The following is a 13,030-nucleotide window of genomic DNA, read 5'->3' as shown; positions in this document are numbered from 1 at the left end:
GGACTGCTACTATTAACAAACCTCTTTTGACAGAATGTGGAACATCCTCACTGACCAGCGGGGCAGTGATGGTCAAAAGAAGGTGAACAACCCTGAGTTGAGAACAGATCATCTGTGCAAGTATCCTTGAGTTGAGGTTTTGTGTTTTGTGGGGCGGAAGAAAGACTATCATGTCGTCAAGCTGGGAATGAAAGAATGTGGCTGGGAGGAACCCCATGAACCACTCTGAATTAACGAAACAGAGCGGGCAACTGATAGCTTCTTTCCCAGCAGGCCCTGCCCACTGAAGCTCAGAAGGACAGGGCCAGGGCACTTAATATTTGGCATTAATAGTTTGTCACTTCCCGTCCCTGCATATGGCCCCATTTCTATTCATAACCGCCCATCTATTTCAATGATTAACTTGGCCTCAGCACTGCCGCCTGCCTCTTCCCAATCCTCTGGACTTATTCCAATCTGCACTGCAGTCTGAGACATTCCAAATGTCTTGAGAACAAATGTCTTGAAGACCAGAGAGGACCTAACAAACTGAACTTAAAAAAAAGGGAAGCACGGAAGCAGCACAGTCACAGGAGTGACTGTCAGCAAGTCACTGAGGCTACTTCTTTAGAACAAAATAACTTTGAAACTGTAAGATTTCCACTGTGCTTTTCTTCCTAAGGGCTGGGAAACTGCCCTGGTGAACAAGAGGTATATGAATGAGGGTGGTTAAGGACATGCTGGTCTACCTGAATAGACCAGTCACACCAGTGCAGCGACAGACATGTAAACGGAACAGCCACATCACAAGCCACTGGGGTCAGCCCTAGAAAAGGAAAACTTCAGCACTTTACATTAAATCTTGTAAAATTCATGGCCTTCAGGGCAGCCGGGCCCAAAAGAACAAACGCAGCCTAGTTCTACTCAGAAGTTTCTTGGGCTATTCGAACAATATCAAAAAAAAGCAATGTAAACGAATGAAAACTTCAGTCTCTCTGAGCTTATGTTTCTAGGTGACGGAAATGTTCTATATCTTTGCCACTCAATACGGTCACTTGCCACATGTGACTACTGAGTACCTGAAATGTGGTTAGTAGCTATAGCATTAGACAGTGCAGCTCTAGAAAAGTTTAACTCGCAGCCTTGGCTTCTAACATCTGGTGAAGGTGGGCAGACAACCATGAAGTCTACTGGCTGTACACAACAAGCCCAACACAGTGCAGCTTTCCCAGGCATGTCACATGTGGCCACACTGCCTGGCAAAGTGGCAAAGGCCCACTACTGGGCTCAAGAAAACCTCCTGATGCTAGGTCACTGGCATCTCAAGCTACATACTGAAAACTAGAGTCCCCAAAGACAAAACAATGTCATAGACAGACGTGAAATTACATCAAGCTCGGTCTCCTCCTCTGGAAGCCCCAGTAAGCCCTTGAGTTCATCATCCTCTCCACCCATCTTCTCATCTCCTTTCACAGCTGACGGCAGTGTCTGAGGCTTCTCACGTAGAGTATATGCCCTTGTGGATGCACCAAACGAGACTGTGGAATCGATGGGAATTTGCTGAGGCTTGTGAGGCTCCAACCGAATGTGACCCAAGAAAGTGCCGTGTGCTGGGAATAACCAAATCAGAAATATAAGAGAGAAAACAGAAACAAAAACCAACCTGAGTTGTAGGAGGGAGAACAGCTCCTCCCAGAACATCAGTTTTGTTTTTTAAAATGAAAACAGCACCGGGTCCGCTCTGCATCCCTTGTCATGTGTCAAAATGAAAAGGAAACTCTTCATTGGGTCTTGAATCTCTTCAGTGGATCTCTTATACATCTTCAGACCTGACGTTACCCCATGTAATAAAGACCACTGCTTGCTCTCTGCTGCCAGACAAGTTTGGCTTCATTCTGGGTTCAGCAGGAATGGCTCCAACCCAACAAGAGCCATGCCCCCCAAGGCAGAAGACAGGCATCACTGTGGTCTGACCTCTCCAGCCCCAAGTATAAGGAACATAAGAACTTCTGGCCTGGTGGCAGTTATATTTGGGTTTTCCCCAGGACAATAAAGGAGGCTGGCTGAAACAGGTACAATATGAATGCCAAGGCAAGCCAAAATCCTACTGGAGAGTTTGAATATTTTTCCATGTCTGCATTCTGCATGTTATAAAATGGAGAGAAAAAATGAGATAAATTTGCAGGTTAAGTACTGGTGAGGCAAGTTTCTCCAAAGCCATTATATAAGCATATTGTGTCTTTGTGTGTGTGTGTGTGTGTGTGTGTGTGTTAGAGGAGGGGAGAAAGGATAGAACACGACCAGCCTAGAAGCAGGAGCCTTTACATTTTACACTATATTTATACATGGACAAATGAACAAACTTCAGAGCCCCATGAAGTCTCAATTACATTTCTGGGATCATCTTTGGCAGAGTTGAAAATCTTACTTGGAGTGTGCTTATCCAATTAAAATTGGTATTATTAGTAGTCAAAGCAAAATGCTTTGAACCTATTATAAAAAATTAAATTTTGCTCAGAGCAAGTATTTTTTTAATGTCCTGCCCCACTACTCTAATACATTAATGGAGTTTATCACGGCTTCTGCTTAAATTGGACCACAATTTTATCATGGTCCTATCAACACCTGAATACCCATAGCCCCTGGCTCCTGAGTAACTTTTTCTTTGTTCTCTATATATTCCTATTGCCTCGTCCAGAACATGCCTCCCCAAAACCCTCTTCTCTCTCCAGTCATCAATTATTTCAGGAAAATAGGAGATATAACAGAAATAGAGAAGGGCTGATTTAAAAACCAAACAAAAACTTCTTCCTTGATGAGCAATAAAACATGATTTCAAAATGGAAGAACCCAAAGAGCATTTTCACATTGCCCCAAAGAGAATGTGTCAAACAGGGTGGGCGTGAGTTACTTACTACTGTTGAGATCTATTAGGAAAACTCTCTTCAGATGCTTGTGGTAGACCAAGGCAGCGTGGACCCGAGAGCAAGACTGGTGGTCAATGGTAAAGTCACACAAATCAGGGTTTCTCCCAAATAAGTAATACTTCTTCTCATCAATAATCAGTTTCTAAATAAATATTAAATTAAATATTATTTAAATCTCGTTTCAACAGGGTTTAGCAAAAACTCTTCCAATCTAGTAAGTAGAGAATCTTGAGTGGATAAAATTCCTTGCTGAGGCGAAAACAAAATTATTTCCCACTATCCTTCAAGATAAAGAGCTCAGAATAATTTACGAACATTTTTGGGGGGTGGATGGCAATTAATCTCCTCAAATACAGTGGTTAAAGGTCTTGTGTTGGTATGAAAAGAACTTTTCTTAATTCTAGTAGATGAAAGTGGCTTGTGGGAGTGGCTGTCTTCTGTCCATTGGAAATTTAAGATTTCACCAGATCTTAATTTTAGGTCAACCAGGAAACCAGAAATACAAAGCATGTCTACAAAGTAATAAGACTGCAATTCAGAAAATCTACATTCAAATGAAGATTAACAATTGGTTAGGAAAGGACAGGGGTATAAACACCTATATATATTCCAATTATGCTGCCATAGCCCCAGAGGATTTTTGGAATCTTCTATAGGCAGTGCAATTACATTAGATACCACTGTATGAGCATCTAAATCTAACTTTATTGTCACTTCACTCTGGCCACAGAAAAGTATTACTCCAAGTTAACTCTAAATGGGTGTTTGCTGTGTCCAAACATGGAACTACTTCATGGGGCAAAGATTTTCTAGGTTTGGGGGAATGGATTAACATTTATTAAAGGACTACTACTGCGAGGCATTTTAAACATGATCTCATCAAATCCTCAAAACTCTGTGAAATAAGTATCACCTCTATTGTTAAAGACAAGAAAACAGATTGAGAGAGATGAAGCCACAAATCTAAGGTGGCCCAGCTGGTTAAGTAGCAGAGCTGGGGTCTGAACTCAGGTGTGAATGACTTACAACGCCAATATTCTAAATAATGTGCTGTGGGTCCGAAACAATTCCAAGAGAAGAGTTCCAAATGTTTCTAGACACTGGTATGGCACTAAACAGAACCCAATATATAATAGAATACCCCAATATAATAGCAGAAAAGGATTATTTCACAGACCAGTGAAGTGTTATTAAAAATTTATGAAGGGAGGGATACCTGGGTGGCTTAGTCAGTTAAGCACCTGACTCTTGATTTCGGCTCAGGTCCTGATCTCAGGGTGATGAGATCGAGCCTCGAGTAGGGCTCCGCGCTGGGTATGGAGCCTGCTTGGAATTCTCTTTCTCTCTCTCTCTCTCTCTCTCTCATGAATAAGTGAGTGTGAGGGGAGAAGGAGCTGACAGAGCAGTGTTAACTTTTTATTTTGCCAAAAAAGGACACTAAAAAAATTGTCACCAATTAGTATAACAATTTGTATAAAAGAAAGGTCATTTCAACACCAAATAAATAGGAAGGGTAAGGGTAAAGGACATTCTCCGAGCTGAATTTAGCTTTACAGAACATTCACAACACTGTCCTTATTTTCCTTTAATCCTGAATCAGTAAAGCCTTTGCTGATTGGTTGCAGACTGAACTGTGGTAGATGAAGGACTCTAGATGAATTACTGCTAACACTTCTCTCAGTTCTAGAGGTCTACAACTTGACCGCTCAAGAACATGATGTTTTTCCTTTATTTCTTAAAATGATTATTTATTTATTTTGAGAGAGTGAGCCCACGAGAGAGCACGTGCATGCACAGGAAAGGGCAGAGAGTGAGAGGGAGAGAGAATCCCAAGCAGACTCTGCTGTCAGCACAGAGCCTAACATGGGTCTCGATCTCACAAACTGTAACCTGGGCCAAAATCAAGAGTTGGACACTTAACCAACTGAGCCACTCAGGCACCCCTATGTTTTTCCTTTAAACACAAAGTCTCCTTAAGCTCTAGTTGACATTTCACACTATGCTGCTCCTAAAATCCCCAAGAGAAGATAGCACAAAGCTGAGTAGAGAAACAGTCACGTCAGTATGGTACCAGGCTAGCTCTCAAGAGGTTTAGATTTCATTCCTGGCTGTCACTGAATGCACAGCGGGCCACTATTCTACCCTGTGCTTTAGTGTTCCCCTACAAAACCAGAAATATACCTCATACTGATAAGGAACAACTGCCGAGCACTTATGCGCCATATACTGTGCTGCGTTTTATGCTGGGTCACTTCATCTTCACAGCACTCTGTGGGGTAGGTAGGTACTTTTATTCTTATTTTTATGATGACAAAATTGAGGCACAAAGAAAATAATTAACCTATTCCAGTTTACACAGCGAAACACAGAAGCCACCCCCTTATCCGTGGGGGATATATTGATTCAGCTGATGCCTGAAACCTCAGATAATACCAAATATATGTATGTATCTACTATGTCTCTTCCTACACATACACCCTTATGATAAAGTTTAACTTATAAATTAGGGACAGTAAGAGATTAACAGCAGTAATAAGAAAAATTCTAATATCCTGCAATAAAAGTTATGTGAATGTGGTCTCTCTCTCTCAAAATATCTTACTGTCCTGTACTTACCCTTCTTACGATGATGTGAGATGATAAAATGCCTATATGATGAGATGAAGTGAGGTGAATGGCACAGGCACCGTGATGCATTCGGCTACTACTGACCTTCTGACACCATGTCAGGAGGATCATCTGTGCCAGTAACTGAACCCATGGAAAGCAAAACTGTGGATAAGGGGGAACACTACTGTATTTGTAAAGCTGGATTAGAAATTCAGGTCTGTCTTACTTCAGACTCTGACTCTTTTAACCACCACATGATAGATTTTCTTCACCCTGCCTCCCTTAAAAAATGTACCATGAGGCAAGGAACATTTTCAGGAGTGAACAAGTACTATGGGTCACTTTCTTAATTTTTCTTTTAACTATTACTTACCCAGTGTCTTTCAAGCTTAGCCTTAAGCCTCAATTAGTTCAATCTAGCTAGGTACGTGGGTCACCTCTGGGAAACTCTGTCCAGCAGTGCCCATCTGCTGCTGGCAGAGCTTATCCCAGGCCTGGACCACTACGGAGCTCCAAGATTTAACAACAGCCCTGACAGCTCAATCAATCACCCCCATGTCATCCCCAAGCTTTAAGATTTGGGTTGAAAATAAGACTTTGATTTAGAACTGAGAGAGCCCTGAAATTTCAACATCTTGTTCTCTCCAAGTACTGTCCATGCATGCTGAATCTCACGGCATTTCTCATTCATATTTATATGCACACAGATTATGTCCACACAAACTTAAATTTGCTAACTACAGTGCTCACAGACTGGTCTCAAGGAAGCAACATATAAAGTTACCCGCTCCTGGGTTCTAATACAACACTGACCAACCTTCTATGATTCTAAGGTGCCAAAGATATACTAGAGTATGTGTTCAGAGGGGGAAAAAAGAGGGGCACCTGGGTGGGCTCAGTTGGCTGAGCATCTGACTTCAGCTCAGGTCTCTGTGAGGTCGAGCGCTGGGCTCTGTGCTGATAGCTCCGAGTCTGGAGCCTGCTTCAGATTCATTCTCTCTCTCTCTCTGCCCCTCCCCTGCTCACACTGTCCCTCTCTCTCTCTCTCTCTCTCTCTCTCAAAAATAAACACTTAAAAAAAAAAAAAAGAGAAAGGGCCTCCAAATTAAATATATACATTCATTATTAAAGGGACCTCAATTACAGAAACGTTCAAATATACTGAGGATAACAGTATGTCTTAGAATCAAGGAATTGTGTTAATTCTTGGACAGTGTCCAAGTATATGAAATTAATTCATTGGTCTTTCAACAGTCATTAACACACAATTTCTTTTCTCTCTCCCTCTTTTTTTTTTTTTTTTTAAAGATTTCATTTTTAAGTAATCTCTATGCCCACCATCGGGCTCTCACAACCCCGAGATCAAGAGTGGCATGCTCTACTGACTGAGCCAGCCAGGTGCCCCTAACACAATCTCTTGACTGGCTATGGCTAATACCACTATTCAGTTGTGCCTCTGAGTTATAACTCAGAGTGTGTCTTTACACACTGGGCTTAAATGACTCATGGCTTTTGTTTTAATATTGCACTTCTTAAACCCAGCTATCACAACACATCACAAGCCTTTGACACAGGCTAGGATATAGATAGCTCGGTTAGTATCAAGTGCTAAATCCTTAAAAATAGGCACATCTCAGGTCTATTCTTCTCAGAAACAATGTAGTGATGTCTAAGGACTGTAACTTGACAATCGTGTGGCAACTCAGCATACCTAAGAGCACTGAAGGACAGAGAACACGATCAGTTAATGGAAACCAGTTATCGGCGGGATGTTTGAGAAATTAGAGTGCCTTGAAAATATGTATTATTTCACAAAGGAATATGATATTAGCATTAACACTAGGCCTCCTTGTCTGTTTCTTCCTACTACAAACTAAATATTTACTAAATTCTAGTAACAAAATAAATTCCTGTATGTCTTCAAAGCTTCATACCATGTAGCAAAAATATTTTTTGTATCTATCAAACAGTCTACAGTAAAAAGAGTTTACAGACATTTTAGCTAAATTATTTCCTTGAATAATCTTGATGTTTTGTAACCTTGAAAATAGAAGAACCCATAACAAAAAGTCTCTAAGTGACTGGCTAAGGCATGATGAATTCACAAAATTCAACACAACTCATGCCTTAATACTTTGCAAAACACCTGGGTCTCCTTCAGGAGATTTCACAGATGGCTTTTCAACCATGGAATACCTTGATTTTTACTATAGGCCAAAGGAAAACAACTGCTTTCAAGAATAGGGCTTTGAACCTTAATTCTGTCTGAGTGAGCAAACATAAAACTGCTTGAAACATGGAGACTCACAACTCCATGCTCACAGGGGACTTAATCTCCATTTGTTGGTAAATAAATGGTACCATAAGGATTTTAAAAAACTTAGAAACTTATACAGACTAATAGCTAATCAAAATTCATGTTCTCTTGAGGTTCTGTATGGTGTTCATTCTAAAGACTTGTGTAAAAGCTGGAATTCTGCTCTTTTCCCTTATAGTACTTATTTAAATTACAATCATCTAATTTTTGTGTGACTGTCTTTCCCACCAGATAATTTAAGAATAGGAACCACATTTGTTGTGTTCACTGTTGTAGTCTGTATGCTGAGTACCATGACTGGCACATAGTAAGCATTCAGTAAATGTCTTGAATGAATGAATGAGTTTTATCTTCAATCCAGTCTCTTTCTGAACAAGCATTTTAGCTTACTATATTTCTTTGAAGGGCTTGGGCCTGAATTGCATAAATGCAACTTAAAAAAGTGAAAATCTACATCATTCACTTTCTTCTTCGGTTACTGCATATCTTGCAACTTCAACACAATTCCACATACTCAGAGAGAAAGAATTCGCCAAGTTACAGGGCTTCCAGTTTGATGGGGACCCATAAGCCTATGATCAATTAAAACCCTTCATCTGGCAGGTGAGAGAAGTCACAAAAAACTGAGTGTCTGTGGGAGATACCAGTTTTGAATGTGTTATATCACCATGTGCTTTTAATAGAAAAAAAAAATCAGGATGAACGAAAGTAGCATTGCTGGAAAACAAAGCACAGGAGAGGGGGCGGAAAAGTGAGTCACTGGCAAAAATGCTTAGTGTGATGAGGGAAAAAAAAAAAGAAAAAGAAGACATGTGTTTCCATACCTCAATTAGCTTGTCTCCTTTGACTACATCCAGATGTAAACCAGGTGGGGGTTTACCTGCCCTGAAAAATAAGAGTGAGGAAAGCATTTTCAGGATGAGTTTACAAATGCCATTTACAATTATTGTCCCATTCAACACTGCAGCTCTTTTACCAGTCTATAATTAGTTCATGTTCAGCAGAAATGTCATCTACTTCACTGTTATTACAGCTCCTTTCTACATTTGACACTTCCCCAGTGATTCAATTGCTCTAAAACAGACTTTAGTGGATCTGTATTTAGAGCAGCACCAAAGAAACCTATATCTACCTTGGAGAAAAAGCAGCACAGAGAGTCCAAGTACTACTATAGCTGGGGCAGTCTGGTCACTTGAAGTTGGAATCTAAGATGTGCCACTACCACTAATACCATATAAAGGCAGAATGAATCAGGGGTGTTTGGGGCTGATCAAGATTAGTCTCATCACAGAATAAACAGAGGCTACCTGTCCTGGGCTCTGAGACCAAATCAGAGGTGCATAATTAGGGAGCCAGGGCAATCCAAAAGCATGTCCGTAAAACCAGGTGCCAATAAATACAAGAGGTGTTTGTTACCCTTGAACAGGTCTGTCTACAGGGGTATGTTTAAGGGAACTGTTCCCTATACTCCTATAACCTATACTCCTATAACACCATTCAAGGAAGATACACATAGGTCAAAGCAGCTAACAGTGGCTGGTACTTACCAGACTGAGGAAATGGCTGGTGATTGCAAATAGTCTCTTGTAACTATAAGTTTACAGTCCTGGTCCAACTTCTGAAACCCATGCAGCAAGGGACCAAAATGGACATACAATTTGTAGACTGAAGCAACTGGGTGTTACCAAAGTGCAGAGGGACCCAGAAAACAGCCACACATTTGCTTCAGGCCTTTGCTCCTTTTAAGTTTGAAGAAAGAACAATCTTGCCAGAGCCCCTACATTTGCATACACACATACACACGTACGTACACACACACACACCCCGTAGTCATCTCACAATCCTGCCTCAACTCTTCTATGGCAGTTGCTGAAAGGGCAGTGCACTGAACAAAAGCCCATTTTGTCCGGAAAACAGGGAAAGAAATGTTAAATGTTACATCCAAAACATGCTTTCTGAACTCCTACTGTGTGCCTGGCTTAGGCCTAGGGGCTGGGAACACAAAGGTGAATCAGACAGCCCTTGCCCTTGAGGATCTCAATATAACGGGAAAGAGATGAATAACACCTAAACTGGGATGAGCTACAGCAGAAATAGCTCTAACTCGGATGGGTCTCCTTGCAAGGCAATGCATATTTATTCATCTTGTAACCTACTCAAAGACTAACCTAAATTATTCCATTATTCCCAAGAGCTTGAGAAGGGCTGAAAGGGGTTCATTCCAAAAATTACTGATGCCTACTCTGAGGTGGGTCAAAGCCGTCCCTACCCTCAGGGCGCTTCCAGTCTGCGGGAGGCAGAAAAGTACTGCACGGGAGATGCAGCAACGACAGAGGGATGCTGGGCGCTGAGCTTGGGCTGGGGCCGGGAAGCTGGCTCGTGCGCGCTCGGGACAGAGAGCAGGGGGGCAGGTACGGTGCTCCACAAGAACACCAGGCACTCAGTCACTAGTTGGGGTAAGTTCGGGGCCAAGGCCCCGAAACGCCCCCGGCAACCGGCTGATCGCCCAAGGGACTGCCTAAACGAGCACCTCAGAGCCCCCACGTCTGGGTTTCCTCAGTTTCTGGGCCCGGGCTCCGGGCTCCCGGTTCCTCCACACGCCGCCCGGCCCGACCGACAGTTCTCCCTCAATCAGTTCCAGGGTCTCTGAGCCGTCCGGCTTGCTGCGAAAAATGAGCCGCCCTGCCAGTCCGGGCCAAGCCAGGCCGGGCCAGGCCACTTCAGCCCTGGCCGCCCCGCCACTCACCAGGTCGGGCAGTCGAACAGCGGGAGGCTGGAGCCGGAGTTCGCGGCTGCCGCCATCTTGCGTCTCCCCCTCCCATTTGGCGGGCCCTAAGCACGCCGGGAAACTGGAAGACCCAGAGGGGAGAGGCAGCATCCCAGCAGTCTGTGCGTACGCACTCGCGCGCGCGCGCACGCACACCTACGCATGCATAGGGCGTTTCTAGTGGTGGTGGAGCCTGTGGTCTGATTTCTTAAGTTCTCTTTCGGTGTTTTGAGACTGCCGCCCTTCTCCGGAAGATCCTGGGGAGGGTACGGCTTTCCTTGCCCAGGAAGTGCCTGAGGAAAAGGGGCTCGTAAGGAGGGGTGTCGGTCTCCCTTAATGTCCTCTTCCAGACAACGCTTCTGGGCTCTAAAATCTTGGGACTCTATCCTTGCCCTGGGCTTGCACCATCAGCCTTTCCACCCCTATCTAGCGTGAAGCTTGAGGGCAGAACTCAAAAGAGAGTGGAGTGTTCAGTTTCTCCTGGCCCTTCTCCACAGAGCTGCATGCACCCTACTTACTTCCCTTCTAATCCAAACCTGGGTTTTGAGGATTTGTGTAGATTCTGGGAGACTGCCTTAGGGGATCATCTAATCTGTTTATGAAAACCGGACAAACTGCAGCAAGGAGCGGATGCAATTAGAAGGCAGGCGTCCACATCTTAAGTGTACACGAATGAAATGGTTAATCAAGCTGTGGCCCCTTTGGATTTTAAATTTTTGGTCACAGTGATTAGGTAATGCAAGGAAGCATTAGGATTCAGGCCTGCCCTAGGTGTAAAGGCTGAAAGAGACCAATAGCAGATCCTGTGCCTGTAATGGCTTTATTGAACGATTATTTAACTGGGCAAGTATATGTTTTATATGGATCATCCATTTAATCCTCACAACACTTGAGATAGGTATAATGATCCCTGAGGGGAGGTTCAGAGAGGTTGAGTTACCCAGTCTCACCTTAGAACAAGTGGTGAGTGGGTTTCCAACCTAAATCTGTATGATGCTAAAGGCTGTGCTTTTTTTTTTTTTTAATGTTTTTTTTTTTAATTTATTTTTGAGACAGAGAGAGACAGAGCATGAGCAGGGGAGGGGCAGAGAGAGAAGGAAACACAGAATCCGAAGCAGGCTCCAGGCTCTGAGCTGTCAACACAGAGCCCGAGGCGGGGCTTGAACCCACAAACCTCAAGATCATGACCTGAGCCGAAGTTGGACGCTTAACCGACTGAGCCACCCAGGCGCCCCAAGGCTGTGCTCTTAAATCACCACTGTCCCTCGCACTTAGATGTTGGTACAATTACATTTATTAGCACACAACTGATGCCTAACATTTTTTCATTTTCGTAGAAAACATGAGAGGATTATCTGGCCTTTTTAAAAGAAACCAATGGCAAAATTACTGTTCACCCAAAAAGAGACACTGCACAGCAAGCTAGCTCTATGATGGGATTATTTCTTTTCCTGCTACTGGTCCTTTAGATTTTTAAACCAAACATCAGCCTGATGTTTGCTCTTTTGACATCTCCAGGCATCAAAATTTAACTGCAGCATAATATTAACTTTGGTTTTTAAATGATCAACTCTTATGGGTGTACGAGAATCACCTTTTCCTCTGGCCTTCAAAAACACAGTAAGCTCATCCAGCAAGCTAACTTGATCACATCACTTACCAAACGACCTGTTAATATCCTCCTTTCCAGAGGTCTTGTGATTCCAAAGATCAGGCTGATGAGAAAAATACAAATTCTAAACTTAATTTCAAGAAAACAGGCTACAGCTCCTCCTTTGAGCACAAGTACATGATTCTTGAGAAGGATTATTCTGAAGTGTTTTGAGTGTAACAGAAAAGAACAAGGTACTTTTATCTACAGAGATTGTCCATGCCTTTGAGGTTCCATGCCCTTTTTCAGGCATAAGGTGGTGTTGAAGCAATTTCCAGCTAACAGTGACCTGATATCTTATGTCAACTTTGCCTTTCAATTTCTCAGCTTCTGTGTGTGGTCCATTATTTAATCCCTTCTAGTGCTGACTATACACCCAAGAAACCTAAAGCTATATTCTTACCCATATAATTCTTTACTCCTTGGCCATGTTTCCTGTTTCCAGCACAGCTGACAATCACACTGGCTTCTGATATAATGGCGCCTTACATTTACCTAGGTCTTATAAAGCAAAATGCTCTTTGTTTGGGCGCCAATGATGTCAGCATAGATCAGCAAACTGAAGGGCAGCAGTCACTGAAATGGAAAGACTGATGGGCCAGCTGCCTTAGGATTTTGGTATCTCAACTAAGACTAATTTCTTAGACTCTGAGACCTCCTTAGAATAGAACCTAAAGACAATTAGGAGGATATTCAGGTCAGAAAACTTTCTTAAAAACATCTTTGTGAGTGATCAAATGGGGACATTGAAAAAAAATTGTGTTGGTGTATAGATAATA

The 13,030-nt window shown here is 42.7% G+C and overlaps 1 protein-coding gene and 1 non-coding gene across 5 annotated transcripts in view; both read right to left on the bottom strand.

Moving 5' to 3' along the window:
* PPP1R8 (protein phosphatase 1 regulatory subunit 8) overlaps window positions 1-12,740 on the bottom strand; it is a 23,571-nt gene extending 10,831 nt beyond the window's left edge. Inside the window, exons 1-4 of one of the 4 annotated variants that reach the window (XM_007097930.3) lie at window positions 12,655-12,740; window positions 8,658-8,718; window positions 2,895-3,048; window positions 1,369-1,589 (exon numbers count right to left, since the gene is read on the bottom strand). In XM_007097930.3, the coding sequence (XP_007097992.1) occupies window positions 1,369-1,434 (66 nt within the window). In that variant the 5' untranslated portion in view covers window positions 1,435-1,589; window positions 2,895-3,048; window positions 8,658-8,718; window positions 12,655-12,740. Of the gene's footprint in view, window positions 1-21; window positions 356-1,368; window positions 1,590-1,642; window positions 2,121-2,894; window positions 3,049-8,657; window positions 8,719-10,579; window positions 10,688-12,654 lie in introns of those variants that run through there. The other 3 variants (XM_007097929.3, XM_042996420.1, XM_015544645.2) reach the window with 3 other exon arrangements.
* LOC122241765 lies at window positions 6,963-7,127 on the bottom strand. The gene has a single exon (XR_006221988.1).
* Window positions 12,741-13,030: the final 290 nt, after the last annotated feature.

The sequence above is a fragment of the Panthera tigris genome, chromosome C1 (assembly GCF_018350195.1).
Source record: "Panthera tigris isolate Pti1 chromosome C1, P.tigris_Pti1_mat1.1, whole genome shotgun sequence".
NCBI classification, from domain to species: Eukaryota; Metazoa; Chordata; class Mammalia; order Carnivora; family Felidae; genus Panthera; species Panthera tigris.
Note: the sequence above shows the minus strand (reverse complement) of the source record. Positions and strands in the feature narration are given on the sequence as shown.